Source organism: Melanerpes formicivorus, unplaced genomic scaffold, assembly GCF_026170545.1.
Source record: "Melanerpes formicivorus ecotype bairdi unplaced genomic scaffold, bMelFor1.0.p_v2 SCAF_2, whole genome shotgun sequence".
NCBI classification, from domain to species: domain Eukaryota; kingdom Metazoa; phylum Chordata; class Aves; order Piciformes; family Picidae; genus Melanerpes; species Melanerpes formicivorus.
Window position 1 is genome coordinate 4,198,745 of NW_027142354.1, and position 17,307 is coordinate 4,216,051.

A 17,307-nucleotide genomic window follows, 5' to 3' on the forward strand; every position below is an offset into this window, starting at 1 on the left:
TGTCAGGTCAGAGGCTGGACTTGATGATCTCGGAGGTCTTTTCCAGCCTCAATAATTCTGTGAGTCTGTGACAGAACTGCTTTCCCCTGTTACAGTGGGGCCCAGGAAGGATCACTACATTTCTGGCAGAGGAAGACAACAACAACAACAACAACAAAGGCAAGCAGTACTTGATGATCTCTGAGGTCTTTTCTAACCATATTGATTCTATGATTCTATGAAATATCTGGGAGCCCTGTGCAGAGCAGGGAGATGTGGAAAAGCTGCCCCATGCACCTGTGAGGCTCCACTGCACACACATTATCACTACCTGAAGGGAGGTTGTAGACAGGCGGATGATGATCTCTTCTCCCAGGCAGCCAGTACCAGAACAAGAGGACACAGTCTCAGGCTGCACCAGGGGAGGTTCAGGTTGGATGTTAGGAAGAAGTTCTATACAGAAAGAGTGATTGGCCATTGGAATGGGCTGTCTGGGGAGGTGGTAGAGTCACCATCATTGGAGGTGTTCAGGAGGAGACTTGATGGGGTGCTTGGTGCCATGGGTTAGCTGTTTGGGTAGGTTGGATTGGTTGATGGGTTGGACGCGATGATCTTGAAGGTCTCTTCCAACCTGGTTTGGTTTATTCTAAATAAAGTAGTTAAGTGTATGGTGTGCTGTGCTACCACCCAGAGCTGAGCCCTCAGAATGCTCCTTCTCCAGTGTTGTTATTATTTTAAAAATAAAACATAGAAAGCAAACAAACAAACAAAAAAAACCAAACACCAAAACAACAAGAAAGACAACAAACACCCACAAAACCCCCTCCAAAACAACCTGAGTTGTCTTCCATTCTCCATTAAAATACTTTGACCGAATTTTTGAACTTTTTCCTTTTGTTCACTGCCTGCATTTCCCTACTGTCCTTTAGTAGTAGCACTGAGCAAGGAAATGAAATAAACCCAGGGGGGAAAAAAAGACTCTAAGAATCACACAGAATCACCAAGGTTGGAAGAGACCTCAAAGATCATCAAGTCCAACCTGTCACCAAAGACCTCATGACTAAACCATGGCACCAAGTGCCACGTCCAATCTCCTCTTGAACACCTCCAGGGATGGTGACTCCACCACCTCCCTGGGCAGCACATTCCAATGGCGAACGACTCTCTCTGTGAAGAACTTTCTCCTCACCTCAAGTCTAAACTTCCCCTGGCGCAGCTTGAGACTGTGTCCTCTTGTTCTGATGCTGGTTGCCTGAGAGAAGAGACCAACCCCCATCTGGCTACAACCACCCTCCAGGTAGTTGCAGAGAGCAATAAGGTCACCCCTGAGCCTCCTCTTCTCCAGGCTAAACAATCCCAGCTCCCTCAGCCTCTCCTCATAGGGCTTGTGCTCAAGGCCTCTCCCCAGCCTCATTGCCCTTCTCTGGACACGTTCAAGTGTCTCAATGTCCTTCTTAAACTGAGGGGCCCAGAATTTAACCCCGTACTCAAGGTGTGACCTAACCAGTGCAGAGTACAGGGGCACAATGACTTCCCTGCTCCTACTGGCTACATTATTCTTGATGCAGGCCAGGATGCCATTGGCCTTCTTGGCCACCTGGGCACACTGCTGGCTCATGTTCAGCTGGTTGTCAATCAGCACCCCCAGGTCCCTCTCTGTTTGGCAGCTCTCCAGCCACTCTGACCCCAGCCTGTAGCTCTGCATGGGGTTGTTGTGGCCAGAGTGCAGCACTTGGCACTGGGATTTGTTGAATGCCACCAAGCAGCATGTTTTGAGACAGGAAGTGTTGGTGATTTTTTTTTTTTAACTTGATTCTGTTAAAACCTCAAAGTCTAAAACCACACTGGGATTTCTGCAGAATGTTGCCTGCTCTTTTTTGGGGTTTTTTTGTCTTTCTCTAATGCTGGAACATATAAAAACCTAGTTGTTAGTAATTTGTACATGACTTCTGCAGCTCCTTGGGAAAGTTCATCTCTCCATTTGTCATTGAAGGCATTGCCCAATGTGCCAGAGCCAAAAAAGCCATTAACAATCTCCAGGCTGGCATCCCTTTAACAGTAATGTCTTTTATAGCCCAGACAAAGTATCAGGAAACATTCAGCATTTTTGAGAGATGATGAAGATGATCTAATGGAGTCATTCCCTCTCTGATGCCATTAATCAAGTCTTTTCATCTCGTTGCTCACTTTGTGTCAGTGTTACAACATTTTCTGTGGGTTATAAGCATGGCCTGTAATTTCCATTAGAGCACAGGCACTTAAAAGAAGTTGGATGTGGCTTGGACTTAACTGGTAAAAAGCAGTGCTTGGAAAACCTTCAGAGAGGTGGCACAAGCCCTACGAGGAGAGGCTGAGAGAGCTGGGATTGTTTAGCTTAGAGAAGAGGAGGCTCAGGGGAGACCTTATTGCTCTCTACAACTACCTGAAGGGAGGTTGTAGCCAGGTGGGGGTTGGTCTCTTCTTCCAGGCAACCAGGACACAGTCTCAAGCTGTGCCAGGAGAAGTTTAGGCTCGAGGTGAGGAGAAAGTTCTTCACAGAGAGAGTTGTTAGCCATCGGAATGTGATGCCCAGGGAGGTGGTGGAGTCACCATCCCTGGAGGTGTTCAAGAAGGGATTGGATGTGGCACTTGGTGCCATGGTTTAGTAGTCATGAGGTCTGTGGTGACAGGGTGGACTTGATGATCCTTGAGGTCTTTTCCAACCTTATTGATTCTATGATTCTATTCTATTCTATGATTCTATGAACAATCTCCCTACTCACATCAGTACCCAACCCTCACTGCTTGCATGGCAGCCCGCTAGGAAGCCTTATTTTCACACCCAGGTACCAGCAGCTGACAGCACTGTGGTGGTTTAGGGACTTCTGCAAACGTCTTCCCTGGGCAATGTTAGCTTTGACAGCTGCCCCATGGTGTTTCTGGTCACCTCTCCCTACCACAGTGGCTAGTTTAAGCCATGGAGTCTTTTGGAGGTGCTGCTGTCCAGGCTGCTGCATTGGCACCATGATCCCTCAGCAGTAATGCCCCTGCCCTCCCATCCCCAGGACCTGGGGAGATGCGAAGCCCTTAGGGGTAATGCCATGCTACTAGATATGAGTGCAAGACTCTTCCAGGTCCCTTTTACATGATTGTATGTAAATAGCAGAAAAAAATAATCTAAGGAATCAGCTATATGGAAATTTGCAGTTTGGGCCTCACTCATGCAGCCTGCCTACCCCACTCTGGCTGCACCTATTAGTTGCAAAGTTAGTTACCTGCTGTGTCTCTTTTGAAGTCCCTGCCCATGGCAGTATCTCCACCACCAGCCTTTCTCACCATTTGAAGTCCTTTGCCTGCAGAGAAATTACTTTGTTCTGTAACTTCTTACAGATTGAATCTGCTTTCCCCAGCTTGGCGTCGCTGCAGCAAAGCCAGGTGAAATGGAAAGGAGACAAAAGAAGCCCCAACATCTGAGAGATCTCGTTTCACCTGCTGAGGACCCATGCTGCTCAGGAAATGTGAGTCTTATTTGTCTTCTCCTAATCACATGTCTTGACTTGTGGGATTTCTCCTACTTTAGGTACGTTTTTTTGCTGTAAGTCAATCTACTGTAAGATACAAAATGCTCAGGTAGAACAGGATCGTTCCTGCTTTAAGCCATAGTTGTGACATTCCTCTCAATTTTTGTGTTCTTGTGAGAGAGCAGTAAATCAGTAAGAAGATTCCTATCAGATCATGAGCAAAGCTAAATATAGTTGTCACCAGTCCTCAAAAGTACAAATCATTTCCTGCATGTGAACCAGTTTTGTTGTACCTGTACTCTTGAGTCATAGAATAACCATAGTGATTTTGCTTCTTCACTGCCAGTGGATTTGGCTTTCCAGTGAGTTTTGCTTTTGGTCTTGTGGCTTTGGGAGGATAGCTCTGACCCCTTGTCAGGGTTCTGCAGGTGCCTTTCTAAGTCCATCCTGCCAGGGTGACACTGTCACAGCCTGGAGAGATGGTATCACCTGCAGAGGAGCTTGGGAACCCACTCCTAAAGCCTTATCTCAAGAAATGTCTTAAGGGAGGGAGAGGAGAGTGAGTCAGTGTGAAATGCATTGCTCTCTTGCAAGTGGAAATAAAGGTCCTAGGAGCCTTCTGATGGCTGTGGGGGTGAAAACCTTTTGTTGTGTGTGTTTACCACGACACCAGCTGTTAAGATTGATGTGGCTGCACAGTCCTCTGCCAAAACTGCTGCTGCTTAAGCTGGGTTTGACCTCCTGATTTTCACAGCCTGTTTCCTCATGGCTGCTGGAAGGCAAGAGTTGGCTACCCTGGCCCCACGTGCGCGCACAGCCCAATACAGCTGCATGCCTGCCTGTGACACCTCTCTGCACCCCAGCCTGGTCTGACACCCACCAGCCAGCCCCAAGCACCCATGGCTGTGGCCAGGGAGCTGGTACCAATTCTGCCAGATGTGAAAGCCCTGGCATGCACAAGGCCATCTCCTGCCTCCCTGCCTGGGCCATGGGGTCCACGAGTTGCCTAATTTCCACTTCACCCACCTCCTCCACCACCACATCTGCATCACCAGGCAACATATTGTACTCTTTAGGAAACAAGCTGAGTGCTCCTGGAATTAGGATCTGAGTGATGCTGGCTGAATCATTACCTTTAAAAAAATAGCAGACCTTTTTTTTTGTTGGTTTTTTTTTTGGTGTCTATTTTTCCTGCAGTGGAACAAAGCTGGATTTAAAGGTCTGCTGTGGGTGGATGATTGCAACCCTTGATCCTCAGCCAGAAGCATTACATTACATAAAGAGTTTTTTTCTTCATTAGGAATTAATCTGTGCTAACCAACTGTCAACTGCTGGTAACGACCATTTATTAACAGGCTGCCCTCCCCGGACTAGGGGCCTTTAACTGACTTATTACATTAGATGTAATATGAAAATGCACTTATCCATGTCCTGGGCACACATGGGGCCCAGCTTTCTGCCTGCCCACATGTGTGCTGCTGCAGCAGGCAGGGCAGAGGTTCTGCCTTCCGCTTTTCTTTCCGCTGCCCGTTTGCAGGATGCGGCTTCAGCTCCTCATAGCCTCCCCAACAGAAAGTTGAACTGATAAAAGAGACCCAGCCTGTGAAAGCCCTACCTGGGATTTTTGGTGGGGTGAAATTACCCCCCCCCCCAACTAACCTGGAGAGCTACCTCCCAGAATAAAATTGCCAGACCAGTTCAGTTTGGGATGGAAGCAAATGAAGCTGTATCGATAAGCAAGCTGAAATCTAGAAATATGGAATGCAATGAGTATGGACAAAAGATACAATATGTACATATAATTACAGTTTATGAACAACACAATAACCCCCCTAGACAAAACCAGGGGATTACCAATAGCTTCACCCTCCCTCTCTGCCCCCTTCCCCCCTGTACAAAGGTAAAGAGAGAAAAAGAGCAGAAAGCAGCTTGTTAGTTACTTAGCCACCACCAGAACACAGCCAAGGTCAGCAACAGCCAGGCAAAAGCCACTGACTAGTATCAGCTAGAGTGAAGAACTGAGAAAGAGACCAGAACAGCTTATACAACTAACTTTATGCTAGTTATCAGACCAATGGGATTATTTAGACCTTATCATTAGTTTCCCTTCACATCCAATGGTAATTTATTTACCTAGTCACCACCTAGCCATGATAGTGACACTGATGGAAACTGTCATCCCAGGGAAAGTGACAAAGGATCTTTCCTTAGGGCTTAGCTCCATGTTCTGCACCTCCATGAGACCTTTTGTTTGTGGAGTCACTACACACTTGCCTCAAACAGAGCTGATCTGTCCCTGAGGCAGTGCACAGAAAGACTTTCCTGTGGGGATGGGCTGGGGGAAACTCTGTGTCTGCTTTGTCCATGAAGGAGGTTGGCTCAGTTCTGGGCCCCTCCCTACGATGAGGACATGGAAGTGCTAGAGCACATCCAGAGAAGGGCAGTGAGGTTTGTGAAGGGCCTAGAGAACATGTCCTATGAGGATCAGCCGAGGGAGCTGGGATTGTTCAATCTGGAGGCTGAGGGGAGATCTTACCACTCTCCACAACTACCTGAAGGGAGGTTGGAGCAAGGAAGGCTCCAGCCTCTTATCCCTGGCAGCAAGTGACTGGAGTAGAGGAAATGGATACAAGCTGTGGTGTGGAATGTTTAGGCTGGGTGTTAGGAAATACTTCTTCACTGAAAGGATTGTCAGACACTGGAATAAGCTACCTAGGGCAGTGGTGGCGCCAGCATCCATAGAGGTGTTCAAACTGTGTATGGACCCGGTGCTTAGGGACATAGTTTGGTGTTGGATGAGGCTCTGGCCAGCCTGATCTAGTGTGGGGTGTCCCTGCCCATGGCAGGGGGGTTGGAACTAGATGATCCTTGTGGTCCATTCCAACCCTGAATGATACTATGATACTATGACCCTGCTGTTATGGCATCAGAGGCTGGACTAGTTGATCTTGAAGGTCTCTTCCAACCAAATATATTCTATGACTGCCCATCAGCTTGCCCTTCCCCAAGCTCAGCCTCCCAGGGCAGGGCTTTCTCCATCTCCTGCTGTGGTGGGTTATTTATTCACATTCTACCACTTTCTACTCAAGATCTGTGGAAAATTTCCTAGGCATCAACCTAAAACTACCAGAAGGACTATGGTGAGTTTGTACTTGTAAAGCAGCCTCAACTGTTTCTTCCTTTGGCTGAGCACCAATACAAAGGTGTTTTGCTCTGGAGCTGTTAGTCACACACTTTTATGGCTTTTGTCACCAGCTGGGACGTGGGAAGAATATTGACATGCTGCAGTGTTTACGTCAGCTGCCAGGGGACTAAGGGAGAGAAAGCACAGACATTACAGCCACAATTAAAGAAAAGCTGGAGAAGCAAGGAGCAGCAAACTTCTGCCTTGGGCACAGTGACAAAAATACTTCCTTTTGTTTGTAGAGGGATTTTTTGCTGCTTCTTCTTGCCTCTTTTCCCTTCCCTACTTTCTTCTCCTTTTAAAGGAAGCCATGTTTTGCTAAGCATGGCTAGGGCTGCACAAGGGTGGGCAGGTGTAGCAGTTTTAGGTTGATGCCTACAAAATTTTCCACAGATCTTGAGTAGAAAGTGGTAGAATGTGAATAAATAACCCACCACAGCAGGAGATGAATAGAGCCCTTCCCTGGGAGGCTGAGCTTGGGGAAGGGCAAGCTGATGGGCAGTCATAGAGTATATTTGGTTGGAAGAGACCTTCAAGATCAACTAGTCCAACCTCTGATGCCATCACAGCAGGGTCAACACCTATCTATGTCCCTAAGCACCAGGTCCATACACAGTTTGAACACCTCTATGGATGCTGGCTCCACCACTGCCCTAGGTAGCTTATTCCAGTGTCTGACAATCCTTTCAGTGAAGAAGTATTTCCTAATAGCCAGCCTAAACATTCCACACCACAGCTTGTATCCATTTCCTCTACTCCAGTCACTTGCTGCCAGGGATAAGAGGCTGGAGCCCTCCTTGCTCCCAACCTCCCTTCAGGTACTTGTGGAGAGTGGTAAGATCTCCCCTCAGCCTCCAGATTGAACAATCCCAGCTCCCTCGGCTGATCCTCATAGGACATGTTCTCTAGGCCCTTCACAAACCTCACTGCCCTTCTCTGGATGTGCTCTAACACTTCCATGTCCTCATCATAGGGAGGGGCCCAGAACTGAGCCGACCTCCTTCATAGACAAAGCAGACACAGAGTTTCCCCCAGCCCATCCCCACAGGAAAGTCTTTCTGTGCACTGCCTCAGGGACAGACCAGCTCTGTTTGAGGCAAGTGTGTGCTGACTCCACAAACAAAAGGTCTCACGGAGGTGCAGAATATGGAGCTAAGCCCTAAGGAAACATCCTTTGTCACTTTCCTTGGGATGGCAGTTTACATCTGTGTCACTATCATGGCTAGGTGGTGACCATCTGAGGTGATTACTGTCTCTTCCCCATGCAGTCCTCCTCAGCTCTGCACCTGAGAACCTAGCAATATGCATTAGATGTTGAGGCTACTACTATCTGGTATGATAGGCTTGATCTTAGAGAGAAGTTCTTCACAGAAAGAGAGATTGGCCATTGGAATGGGCTGCCCAGGAAGGTGTTGGAGTTGACATCCCTGGAGGTGTTTAAGAAGAGACTGGATGAGGCACTTAGTGTCGTGGTCTAATTGATTAGATAGGGTTGGGTGAATGGTTGTACTTGATGATCTTGAAGGTGAGACCCCACCTGGAGTACTGTGTCCAGTTCTGGAGCCACTATTACAAGAGGGATGTGGAGGTGCTGGAACGTGTCCAGAGAAGGGCCATGAGGATGATCAGAGGGCTGGAGCACCTCTCCTATGAGGACAGACTGAAGGAGTTGGGGCTGTTCAATCTGGAGAAGAGAAGGCTGTGAGGTGACCTAATGGTGGCCTTCCAGTATCTGAAGGGGGCCTACAGGAAGGCTGGAGAGGGACTTGTCAGGATCTCAGGTAGTGAGAGGACTAGGGGGAATGGAATGAAGCTGGAGGTGGGGAGATTCAGGCTGGGTGTGAGGAGGAGGTTCTTCCCCATGAGAGTGGTGAAGCCCTGGAATGGGTTGTCCAGGGAGGTGGTTGAGGCTCCGTCCCTGGAGGTATTTAAGCCCAGGCTGGATGAGGCTCTGGCCAGGCTGATGTAGTGTGGGGTGTCCCTGCCCATGGCAGGGGGGTTGGAACTGGATGATCCTTGTGGTCCCTTCCAACCCTGAATGATACTATGATACTATGAAGGTCTCTTCCAACCTGGCTGATTCTGTGATTCTGTGAATGATACAGTCTTTCTTTTGTCCTGCTCCTTGGAGATGGTCTTGTTTCCTTGTCTAATGGCTGAATAACCCTGCCTGCCCTGTTTTGTAGAATAGTAGCTCTCCTGAGATTCTAGATGAAGGAAGTGTTTTTACTTGGAGGCTGCTGCAGCTGCAGTCTGTGCATGGCACTGAAGGTCTCCTCCCAGCCACACCTATAAAAATGTGGCCATAATGCACCTCAATAAGAAAGGTTTAAAATGCCACAGTTGAAATTAATTTGGATGCTAATAAAAATCCAGATAAAAGGGAAGGAGCCAGGAGGCTTGAGAGTTTTACAGCTCTAATGTTCTGTCCCATTTCCCAAAATATATTTGTTCAAGTAATTCAAACTGTCGTTACAATTAACTTACCCTTTCATTTCCCTCTCTGAGTTCCCTCTAAGCTAAACACACAATTTTCTTCTATAAATCTGCATGACAAGTAGAGCAGTAAAATCTCTTCTTTTTTCCTTTCCCCACCTCGTTTATATGCATTTTGCATGGACTGAGTCACTAGGCTCTTTTCCTAAGCTAATTTCTATGGTTGCAAGTGCTCATATCCACGCTCAAAGCCCCCTCTAAAAAACTCCTGGGAGAAGTCCAGTTTGGATAACTGGCCAAAGCAAGTCTTGCATGCTCTCTCAAAGGTAGGAAAGCTTAATAATCAGTCTTCAAATTATCTGCCAAGGGCTTTGTTTCTTGCCCTGAGGAGTGGGCAATGCAGGGCTCTCCTGATTCAGGGGTCTTGGGTGCAATGCAGGCTAATGTCAGAAGATTAGAATAAACCTTTATTAGAATAAACCAAACCAGGTTGGAAGAGACCTTCAAGATCATCACGTCCAACCCATCAACCAATCCAACCCACCCAAACAGCTAACCCATGGCACCAAGCACCCCATCAAGCCTCCTCCTGAACACCTCCAATGATGGTGACTCCACCACCTCCCCAGGCAGCCCATTCCAATGGGCAATCACTCTTTCTGTATAGAACTTCTTCCTAACATCCAACCTGAACCTCCCCTGGTGCAGCCTGAGACTGTGTCCTCTTGTACTGGTACTGGGTGCCTGGGAGAAGAGACCATCATCCGCCTGTCTAAAACCTCCCTTCAGGTAGTTGTAGAGAGTGAAGATGGTGGCATGAGGCACAATTCATGTAAAGAAAGTGTTGTGGATGTCTGGGGGTGCAAATATTGCTTGTCTTTCAAGGTCCCCCATCTCAGACCTGATCTCACAGGCAGCCTAAGCCAAGCCTCCAGCAGAATATGCTTTTTTCTTGCCCAAATCAAAGAGCGCCACATGGTGATGGGTAATGCCCAGGCAGCACCAAATGCCCTGGAAAAGCTGAGTGCTGGGTTCACGCCTGCCTTGCTACAAAAGCCAGAAGTCAAAAGCAGCAGCTTGCCCCTGCTTGTGCCCAGTTCCCCTCTCCATCCTTCTCACTGCACCTGAATTGGTAATTCCTCTGACCAGGAAAGTAATGACCCTGACACATCATTTCTGATATCATTTATACAAGGGAATTAATCAACTTAGTGTGAGACAGGATTACATTTTCATTTTAATTGTGCTAAAGTCTTGCTGGTCTTGCTTCTGTTCCTTGGGGTTTGGAGCACAGCCCTATGAGGAAAGGCTGAGGGAGATGGGGTTGCTTAGCCTGGAGAAGAGGAGGCTCAGGGGAGACCTTATTGCTCTCTACAACTACCTGAAGGGAGGTTGTAGCCAGGAGGGGGTTGGTCTCTTCTCCCAGGCAGCCAACACCAGAACAAGAGGACACAGTCTCAAGCTGCACCAGGGGAGGTTTAGGCTGGATGGTAGGAAGAAGTTCTTCACAGAAAGAGTGATTTGCCATTGGAATGTGCTGCCCAGGGAGGTGGTGGAGTCACCATCATTGGAGATGTTTAGGAGGAGACTTGATGGGGTGCTTGGTGCCATGGTTTAGTTGATTAGATGGTGTTGGATGATAGGTTGGACTCCATGATCTCAAAGGTCTCTTCCAACCTGGTTAGGATAATTCTATTCTATTCTATTCTATTCTATTCTATTCTATTCTATTCTATTCTATTCTATTCTATTCTATTCTATTCTATTCTATTCTATTCTATTCTACTCTACTCTACTCTACTCTACTCTTACATTTCAGCAGGGCAGTATCTGACTTAGACTGTACCTTGCTGTAATCTCTCCATTGTTGAGATGAAGACAGACACAGACAATAGTCAGTGGTCTGGGTATTAGCCTCCCCTATGTGCATTTTCTTTAGTCCTGTTGTCTGCATTAGGGATAATAGCTGAGAATGAGCAGCCAGGACCTCAGAGAGGCTTTATCTTCCATAGGCAAGTATGGAGACAATCTTTCCAAAGGCACAAAGGAGGAATTAAATGACAAGTTCTCATTTACAGCCAAATGGCTGTAGAGACACATACCTGCCATTTGGGTTTTCTAAAACATGCCCTTAAATGTAAAGTAATTACTAACATTTCTCCAGTGAGCTGCAGTTTTCACAAAAGGTCTCTGTAGTTTATGGCTGTAATTAATGACTCAGTTTTTCCACGGAGCTTTGCATACTTCAAAGCACTTGCACACTTCCACTGCGTTTCCTTCACCTTTTGAGATGCTTTTTATTTGAAATCAATTACAGACAAGGTGTTTATTCAAATCCCCTACCCCTGGGCTTATAGGTAGCAGATCTCCAAACAGAATTAAAACCACATTTTGAAGTTCACACTGCTAAATAGACTCTTTCCCACCCTTTCCATCTGTTATTTTATTACCAGATTTGATTACAGCAAGCAGCACAGCGGCTCGCAGCCACTGTACAACAAGTACAACATCAGCCTTTCTTGCAAACTCCTCAACACCTCTTTTTCCAGAAGGAGCATGTAAGAGAACCCATCATTTTTGCCAAGACCTCATTTCTTGGCCCTTGGCTGTAAAGAAAAGCATTTTTTTCCCCCAATTCAACATAGTAAGTCTTCTGGGCACAGTAAATGGCAATTTACACACAATATGTTATCATTTCACATATGTACACTATTTACTGTAGGTACATTGTTCCAGTGTCTTTCCTTTGTTATATGCCACCTGTATCTACATCACACATGTGTACATATCTACATATGCTTTTTTCCAAAGACATGAGTTGGTTAGAAGCAAAAGTACAATGAAGCCAGATGCGGAACGAGCAAGGCCGGCGTGTTCTCTCTTTGCAGTTGGATCATAGAATCACAGAATATCAGAGGTTGGAAGGGACCCCCAGAGATCATCAACTCCAACCCCCTTGCCAAAAGCAGGATCACTTAGGGTAGTCCACACAGGAATGCATCCAGGTGGGTTGGGAAAGTCTCCAGAGAAGGACACTCCACAACCTCTCTGGGCAGCCTCTTCCAGTGCGCTGTCACCCTCACTGGAATGAAGTTTCTCCTCATGCTGAGGTGAAACCTACCTTCAAGTTTGTCCCCATTGTTCCTCGTTTGGAGAACAAAGGAACAGGTTGTTTGGAGAAGGCAAATTCATCACTGGGCTTCTTTTGCCCAAATCCCTCGTGTACTTCTGAAAATCCTGGCCTTCAGTGAGTTATTTGTCGAGACGCTCAGTGCTTCACAGAGTTGGGTTATACCCACCCAACAATATTCAGAGCCTAGCTTCAGGCACTATTTCTCAAGACCAGTTGGGTCTTGCAGTTAAAAGTTAGACAGTGTTCATGGAGTCTCTTGTAATCCAGAGGAGATGAAAAGTAAAATACATTCTCAACACCACTCTTCAAATATCTCTCCCAGCTTCATGCCACTCTCTCCAATAAATACGCAGCAAAATACAATGCATAAGCTGTCTGAGGGAGATGCCTTGGGTTTGTGTGCAGCTGTACTTTCATCTATTGTTTTAATGAATAATAAGTGAAAGTGGTGCCCAAGATAGACCTTTTTTTAATGACTTTTTTTTTCTTTAACAGAAAAAATACCTTCCTCTCTGGTTTTGTAGGCTGTGTAATTGTCCCTGCCAGAAGCAGACATCAATCTCTATCAGCTATGTACACGTGCACATAAAATAACAGTAAATTAGCCTCTCCAAACTCTGTTTATTAGCTGGCATTTAAACTGCAGGCAGTGCTAGGACAAAGACTGTAGGATCTCAGGGACTGTCTCTGTCATCACATAGCTCCTAAGGGAACAGAAGATACAATAAAAGCTTACAGCAAAGTAAAGCTCTAGGACTTTAATTTTTGTGTTCTCAGGAGGCATTATTCATTGACAGTGCTTATTTTTTTTGGCTCTTGGGCTACATTTATGTCTGGTTTAATGTCATTATAATGCAGGGGAGTAATCTGGCTTAATATCATTATAAGGCGGGGGAGATGCCCACTTTCTTCCAGCTGGTCTGATTCAGAGGACACATTTGAAGAGCTCACTGGTAGCTAAGACAAAAAGCCATTTGGATTCCCACTGAGTGACCTGCTCAGAAATCACAACCGTGCCCCACACAGGTGCTGGCTAAGCAAGTTATGCCCTTCGGCACCTCACGAGGTAGATAAATGTTTTGCTCTCCACTTTCCAGATGGAGGAGATGAGGCACTGAGAGGTTGAATGGCACATGCAATGGGTAATGCAGGCAAAACAAGGGGAACAGGTTTCTCACTCCCCACACTGGTGACTTCATGGTGCAGTTCTGCTACTTCTCACAGCAAAGATTCTTTTGTTGCGCTGTCCTGCTGCCAGCCACTCCATTGGTTGCTGGTTTACACTCAAAACTGCTAATGCTGAGGGCTGCACATTCTTTAACCTCTCAAAAGATTCCTTTAATGTTTTTCACATCTTCATTTTAGCCATCTCTGCCTGATGGTGTTAGAACTATGCAGGTTTGAGCTCCAAGAACAGCGATGTGTGGTAAATGCACTGATGTGGTGGCTTAGGAGACAAATGGCAGGCCAGGGTAGAGGGCAATCCTTCCTTTCAGAGACTGCCCTTCCATGGCTCCTCTTCTTGCCAGTGATTGCAGGGCTGTATGTTCTTACATTCATCACAGAATCACCAAGGTTGGAAGAGACCTCAAAGATCATCAAGTCCAACCTGTCACCACAGACCTCATGACTAAACCATGGCACCGTGCCACATCCAATCCCCTCCTGAACACCTCCAGGGATGGTGACTCCACCACCTCCCTGGGCAGCACATTCCAATGGCCAATCACTCTTTCTGTGAAGAACTTCCTCCTCACCTTGAGCCTAAACTTCCCCTTGTGCAGCTTGAGACTGTGTCCTGACACAGCTGACAAAAGAGAAGCACAGCTGTTAATTTTAGTTCCTCTCATCATTTTTTTTCCCCAGTAAATCAGTGCAACCACCAGTGTGACTTAGGCAGCAGTATTTGAGGCACCTGGGTATCATTGGTAGCCTGGAGCTGACACTTTCTTGCCATCCTCTACATCGCTTTAGATTTAGGACACAAGAATTACTGCTATGGTAAGCAGTAATTCTTATGTAACAACAACAGATAGTTAGGATTTTGTTGACATTTTTGTTTGCTCTTCCTTTATTCAGGTGATTTGCCTGAATCTTCTTGGCCCAACCTGACTCAGATGTATAACTTAATCTTATCATTGAGGCAGCTTCCAGCCTCAGCCCTGGGTCTTTACCCTTCAGGATCTGCCCACACTGCTGAGTTTCACTTGGTAACCAAATGTTTTGATTAACATAATTTCTACCACAGTCCAAAAGTCCTTTTTTGCTGTTGTTTTCTTTTTCCTTTCTTTCTAAGAATGAGGAGAACACAAAAGTGGACATCATTGTCTTGTTGTTATCATGTTTCTGCATTTGGGTTTTGTTGTCAGTGTTGTTAGCAAAGGAAAGGGAGGTATCATGGAATGAAAAATGAATTGTCAAGCACAGAAGCTTGTTACAATGCTCTCCAGCAGCTGCAAAGGACTTACATGGACCTTGGATCCAGAGGCCAGACAGGGTCTCATTGAATCCCACTGTACTTTTCCTGGTGATTTAATCTCTGACATGCCTAAGTTTCTTCAAAGTTTCTGGTAGACATCTCTCCCTCTTGATCCAAAATACCTAAACAGAAGGCCAATGTGTGGCCTGGGGGAAGCACATTGGAAGATGCAGTTTTTCTCTATGCTTCACTTTTCTCACATCAGTGAGGAAAACCCTCAAAAGTCACCAGTGCTGCCCTCTACGCTGTTTTCTGCTGCTCAATGAAGTGATGGTCCCAGAGACAAGTGCCATTCACCATGCGCATTCATGTACATGCTACGTGCCAGTTTCCCCTCATTTCAGAGGGCAGGTGATACATATCATGGGCTGTCCTCAAGTTATATGGAGAACTTTCCTGTTTTCAGCATTCTTGTGCCCTGGGAGCCACCTTTTGAGAATCCATGGACTTCTTGGCCCTGCTTCATCCTCACTTCTTACTTCTAGTCTGGAAGAAAAGACCACCAATTCAACCACACCATCTGAACTCTGCAAGTAACCCTGTTGGTCCTGGTCAGTCAACTGTCTTAATGGTATCATGAAGGTCATAAGCAAGAGAAACCAGAATTTAGAATAGAATGGAATCAACCAGGTTGGAAAAGACCTTTGAGATCATCACATCCAACCTATCACCCAATGCCATCTAATCAACTAAACCATGGCACCAAGTGCCTCATCCAGTCTCTTCTTAAACATTTCCAGTGATGGTGACTCTGCAACCTCCCTGGGCAGCATATTCAAGTGGCCAATCACTCTCTCTGTGAGGAGCTTCTTCCTACCATCCAGCCTAAACCACCCCTGGCACAGCCAGGACCCTAAAATGAGGTCTTCATAAACTAATGGAAAGAAACATGATGCTCACATACCAAAGAACAAGGATTTGCTCAAAAGCAGAGATTTTGAAAATCAAAGGCCTCATCCCATCTAGGAGATGCACTGTCCAGACCTCCCCTTGCAAGTTGCAGTTGTCTAATCTCTGACAGCCCATGTGCCCTCTATCTCTGTCCATTGCACAGCAGCCCCCACCAGCCCCCAGCAGCCTCAAATGAACATAGAGCACCTTCTGGGTAAATGGTGAGACCATTTTTTCAAGTACAAGAAACAGCATGCATCATAAAGCCAATGGGAGCTGGGGCATGAGTTGGAGAGCAACTAGCACAGCAGGTTCTTCCACCATGATGCCTCTGGATAGAGTTGTCCCTTGAAGATGTGTCCTCCCCTTTTGCCCTCCAAAGAAGCAATAAATAATCAGTTTTCTGGCTTTGAATCCAGCTTAGGCTGAAAAAGAACTAACAAGAGAGTTTTGTATAAGTCTTCTGCTTCAGTCACTGCTGTGCCAGCGTGCTTAGCTGAAAACAGACCAATATATCAGATTAAAAAATATATAGGTGCCTGGAAATATGAGTCTTGAGTATTTATCAATTGCGTGGCTGTTCTGGATGATGCGCAAGCCCACGTGGCCCTTCAGGCCTCTCCTCCTTGAGGAATTAGATTCGTTGCTCAGAGCTAAGTGCACAACCATCTTTTCTTGTTTTTCTTCCTCTGGGACCATCTGGTTTCTCGTGTACCCTGCCAGGCTGTTGGCATCAGATTCACTGTAGTTTCCATCCAGCATCATAGTTTTCGAGTGAGGTATTCCACACGTACATGGAAACTAGGAACATAAACAAGAAATATAGCTGAGCACTGGAAGAACACATTGGCAGCAGAAATGATGGGTTATTTCTACTCACAGGCAGCTTGTAAACAGCTGAGCTTCATATTTTCATAGTATCATAGTATCAGTCAGGGTTGGAAGGGACCACAAGGAGCATCTAGTTCCAACCCCCCTGCCATGGGCAGGGACACCCCACACTACATCAGGCTGGTCAGAGCCTCGTCCAGCCTGGGCTTAAACACCTCCAGGGACGGGGGCACAACCACCTCCCTGGACAACCCATTCCAGGGCTTCACCACTCTCATGGTGAAGAACTTCCTCCTCACATCCAGCCTGAATCTCCCCACCTCCAGCTTCATTCCATTCCCCCTAGTCCTATCACTACCTGACATCCTGAGAAGTCTCTCCCCAGCCTTCTTCTAGGCCCCCTTCAGATACTGGAAGGCCACAATGAGGTCACCTCGGAGCCTTCTCTTCTCCAGACTGAACAGCCCCAAGTCCTTCAGTCTGTCCTCCTAGGAGAGGTGCTCCAGCCCTCTGATCATCCTCACGGCCCTTCTCTGGACACCTTCCAGCATATCCATATCCCTCTTGTAATAGGGGCTCCAGAACTGGAGGCAGTACTCCAGGTGGGGTCTCAGCAGAGCTGAGTAGAGGGGGAGGATCACCTCCCTCGACCTGCTGGCCACACTTCTCCTGATGCAGCCCAGGATCTGATTGGCTCTAAGATATTGTATGTTTGTCTTGGAACAACAACAAAAATACCACTTGTTTGTTTGTTTCTGTTCCTCAACAAAGAGGCAGGATTTGGCCACAGTTCTTGGGCAGGCATCTTCAGAAAGGATTAAAACAATGCTTTATCAAATATAAAAGCTAACCAAAAGGTTTACTTGGCAAGCTC

At 46.6% G+C, this 17,307-nt stretch overlaps 1 protein-coding gene across 1 annotated transcript in view; it reads right to left on the reverse strand.

Moving 5' to 3' along the window:
- Positions 1-10,824: 10,824 nt before the first annotated feature.
- LOC137446623 (gamma-aminobutyric acid receptor subunit rho-2) overlaps positions 10,825-17,307 on the reverse strand; it is a 55,050-nt gene continuing 48,567 nt past the window's right edge. Inside the window, exon 9 of the mRNA XM_068149420.1 lies at positions 10,825-16,403. Coding sequence (XP_068005521.1) covers positions 16,095-16,403 — 309 coding nt within the window. The 3' untranslated portion in view covers positions 10,825-16,094. The remainder of the gene's footprint in view (positions 16,404-17,307) is intronic.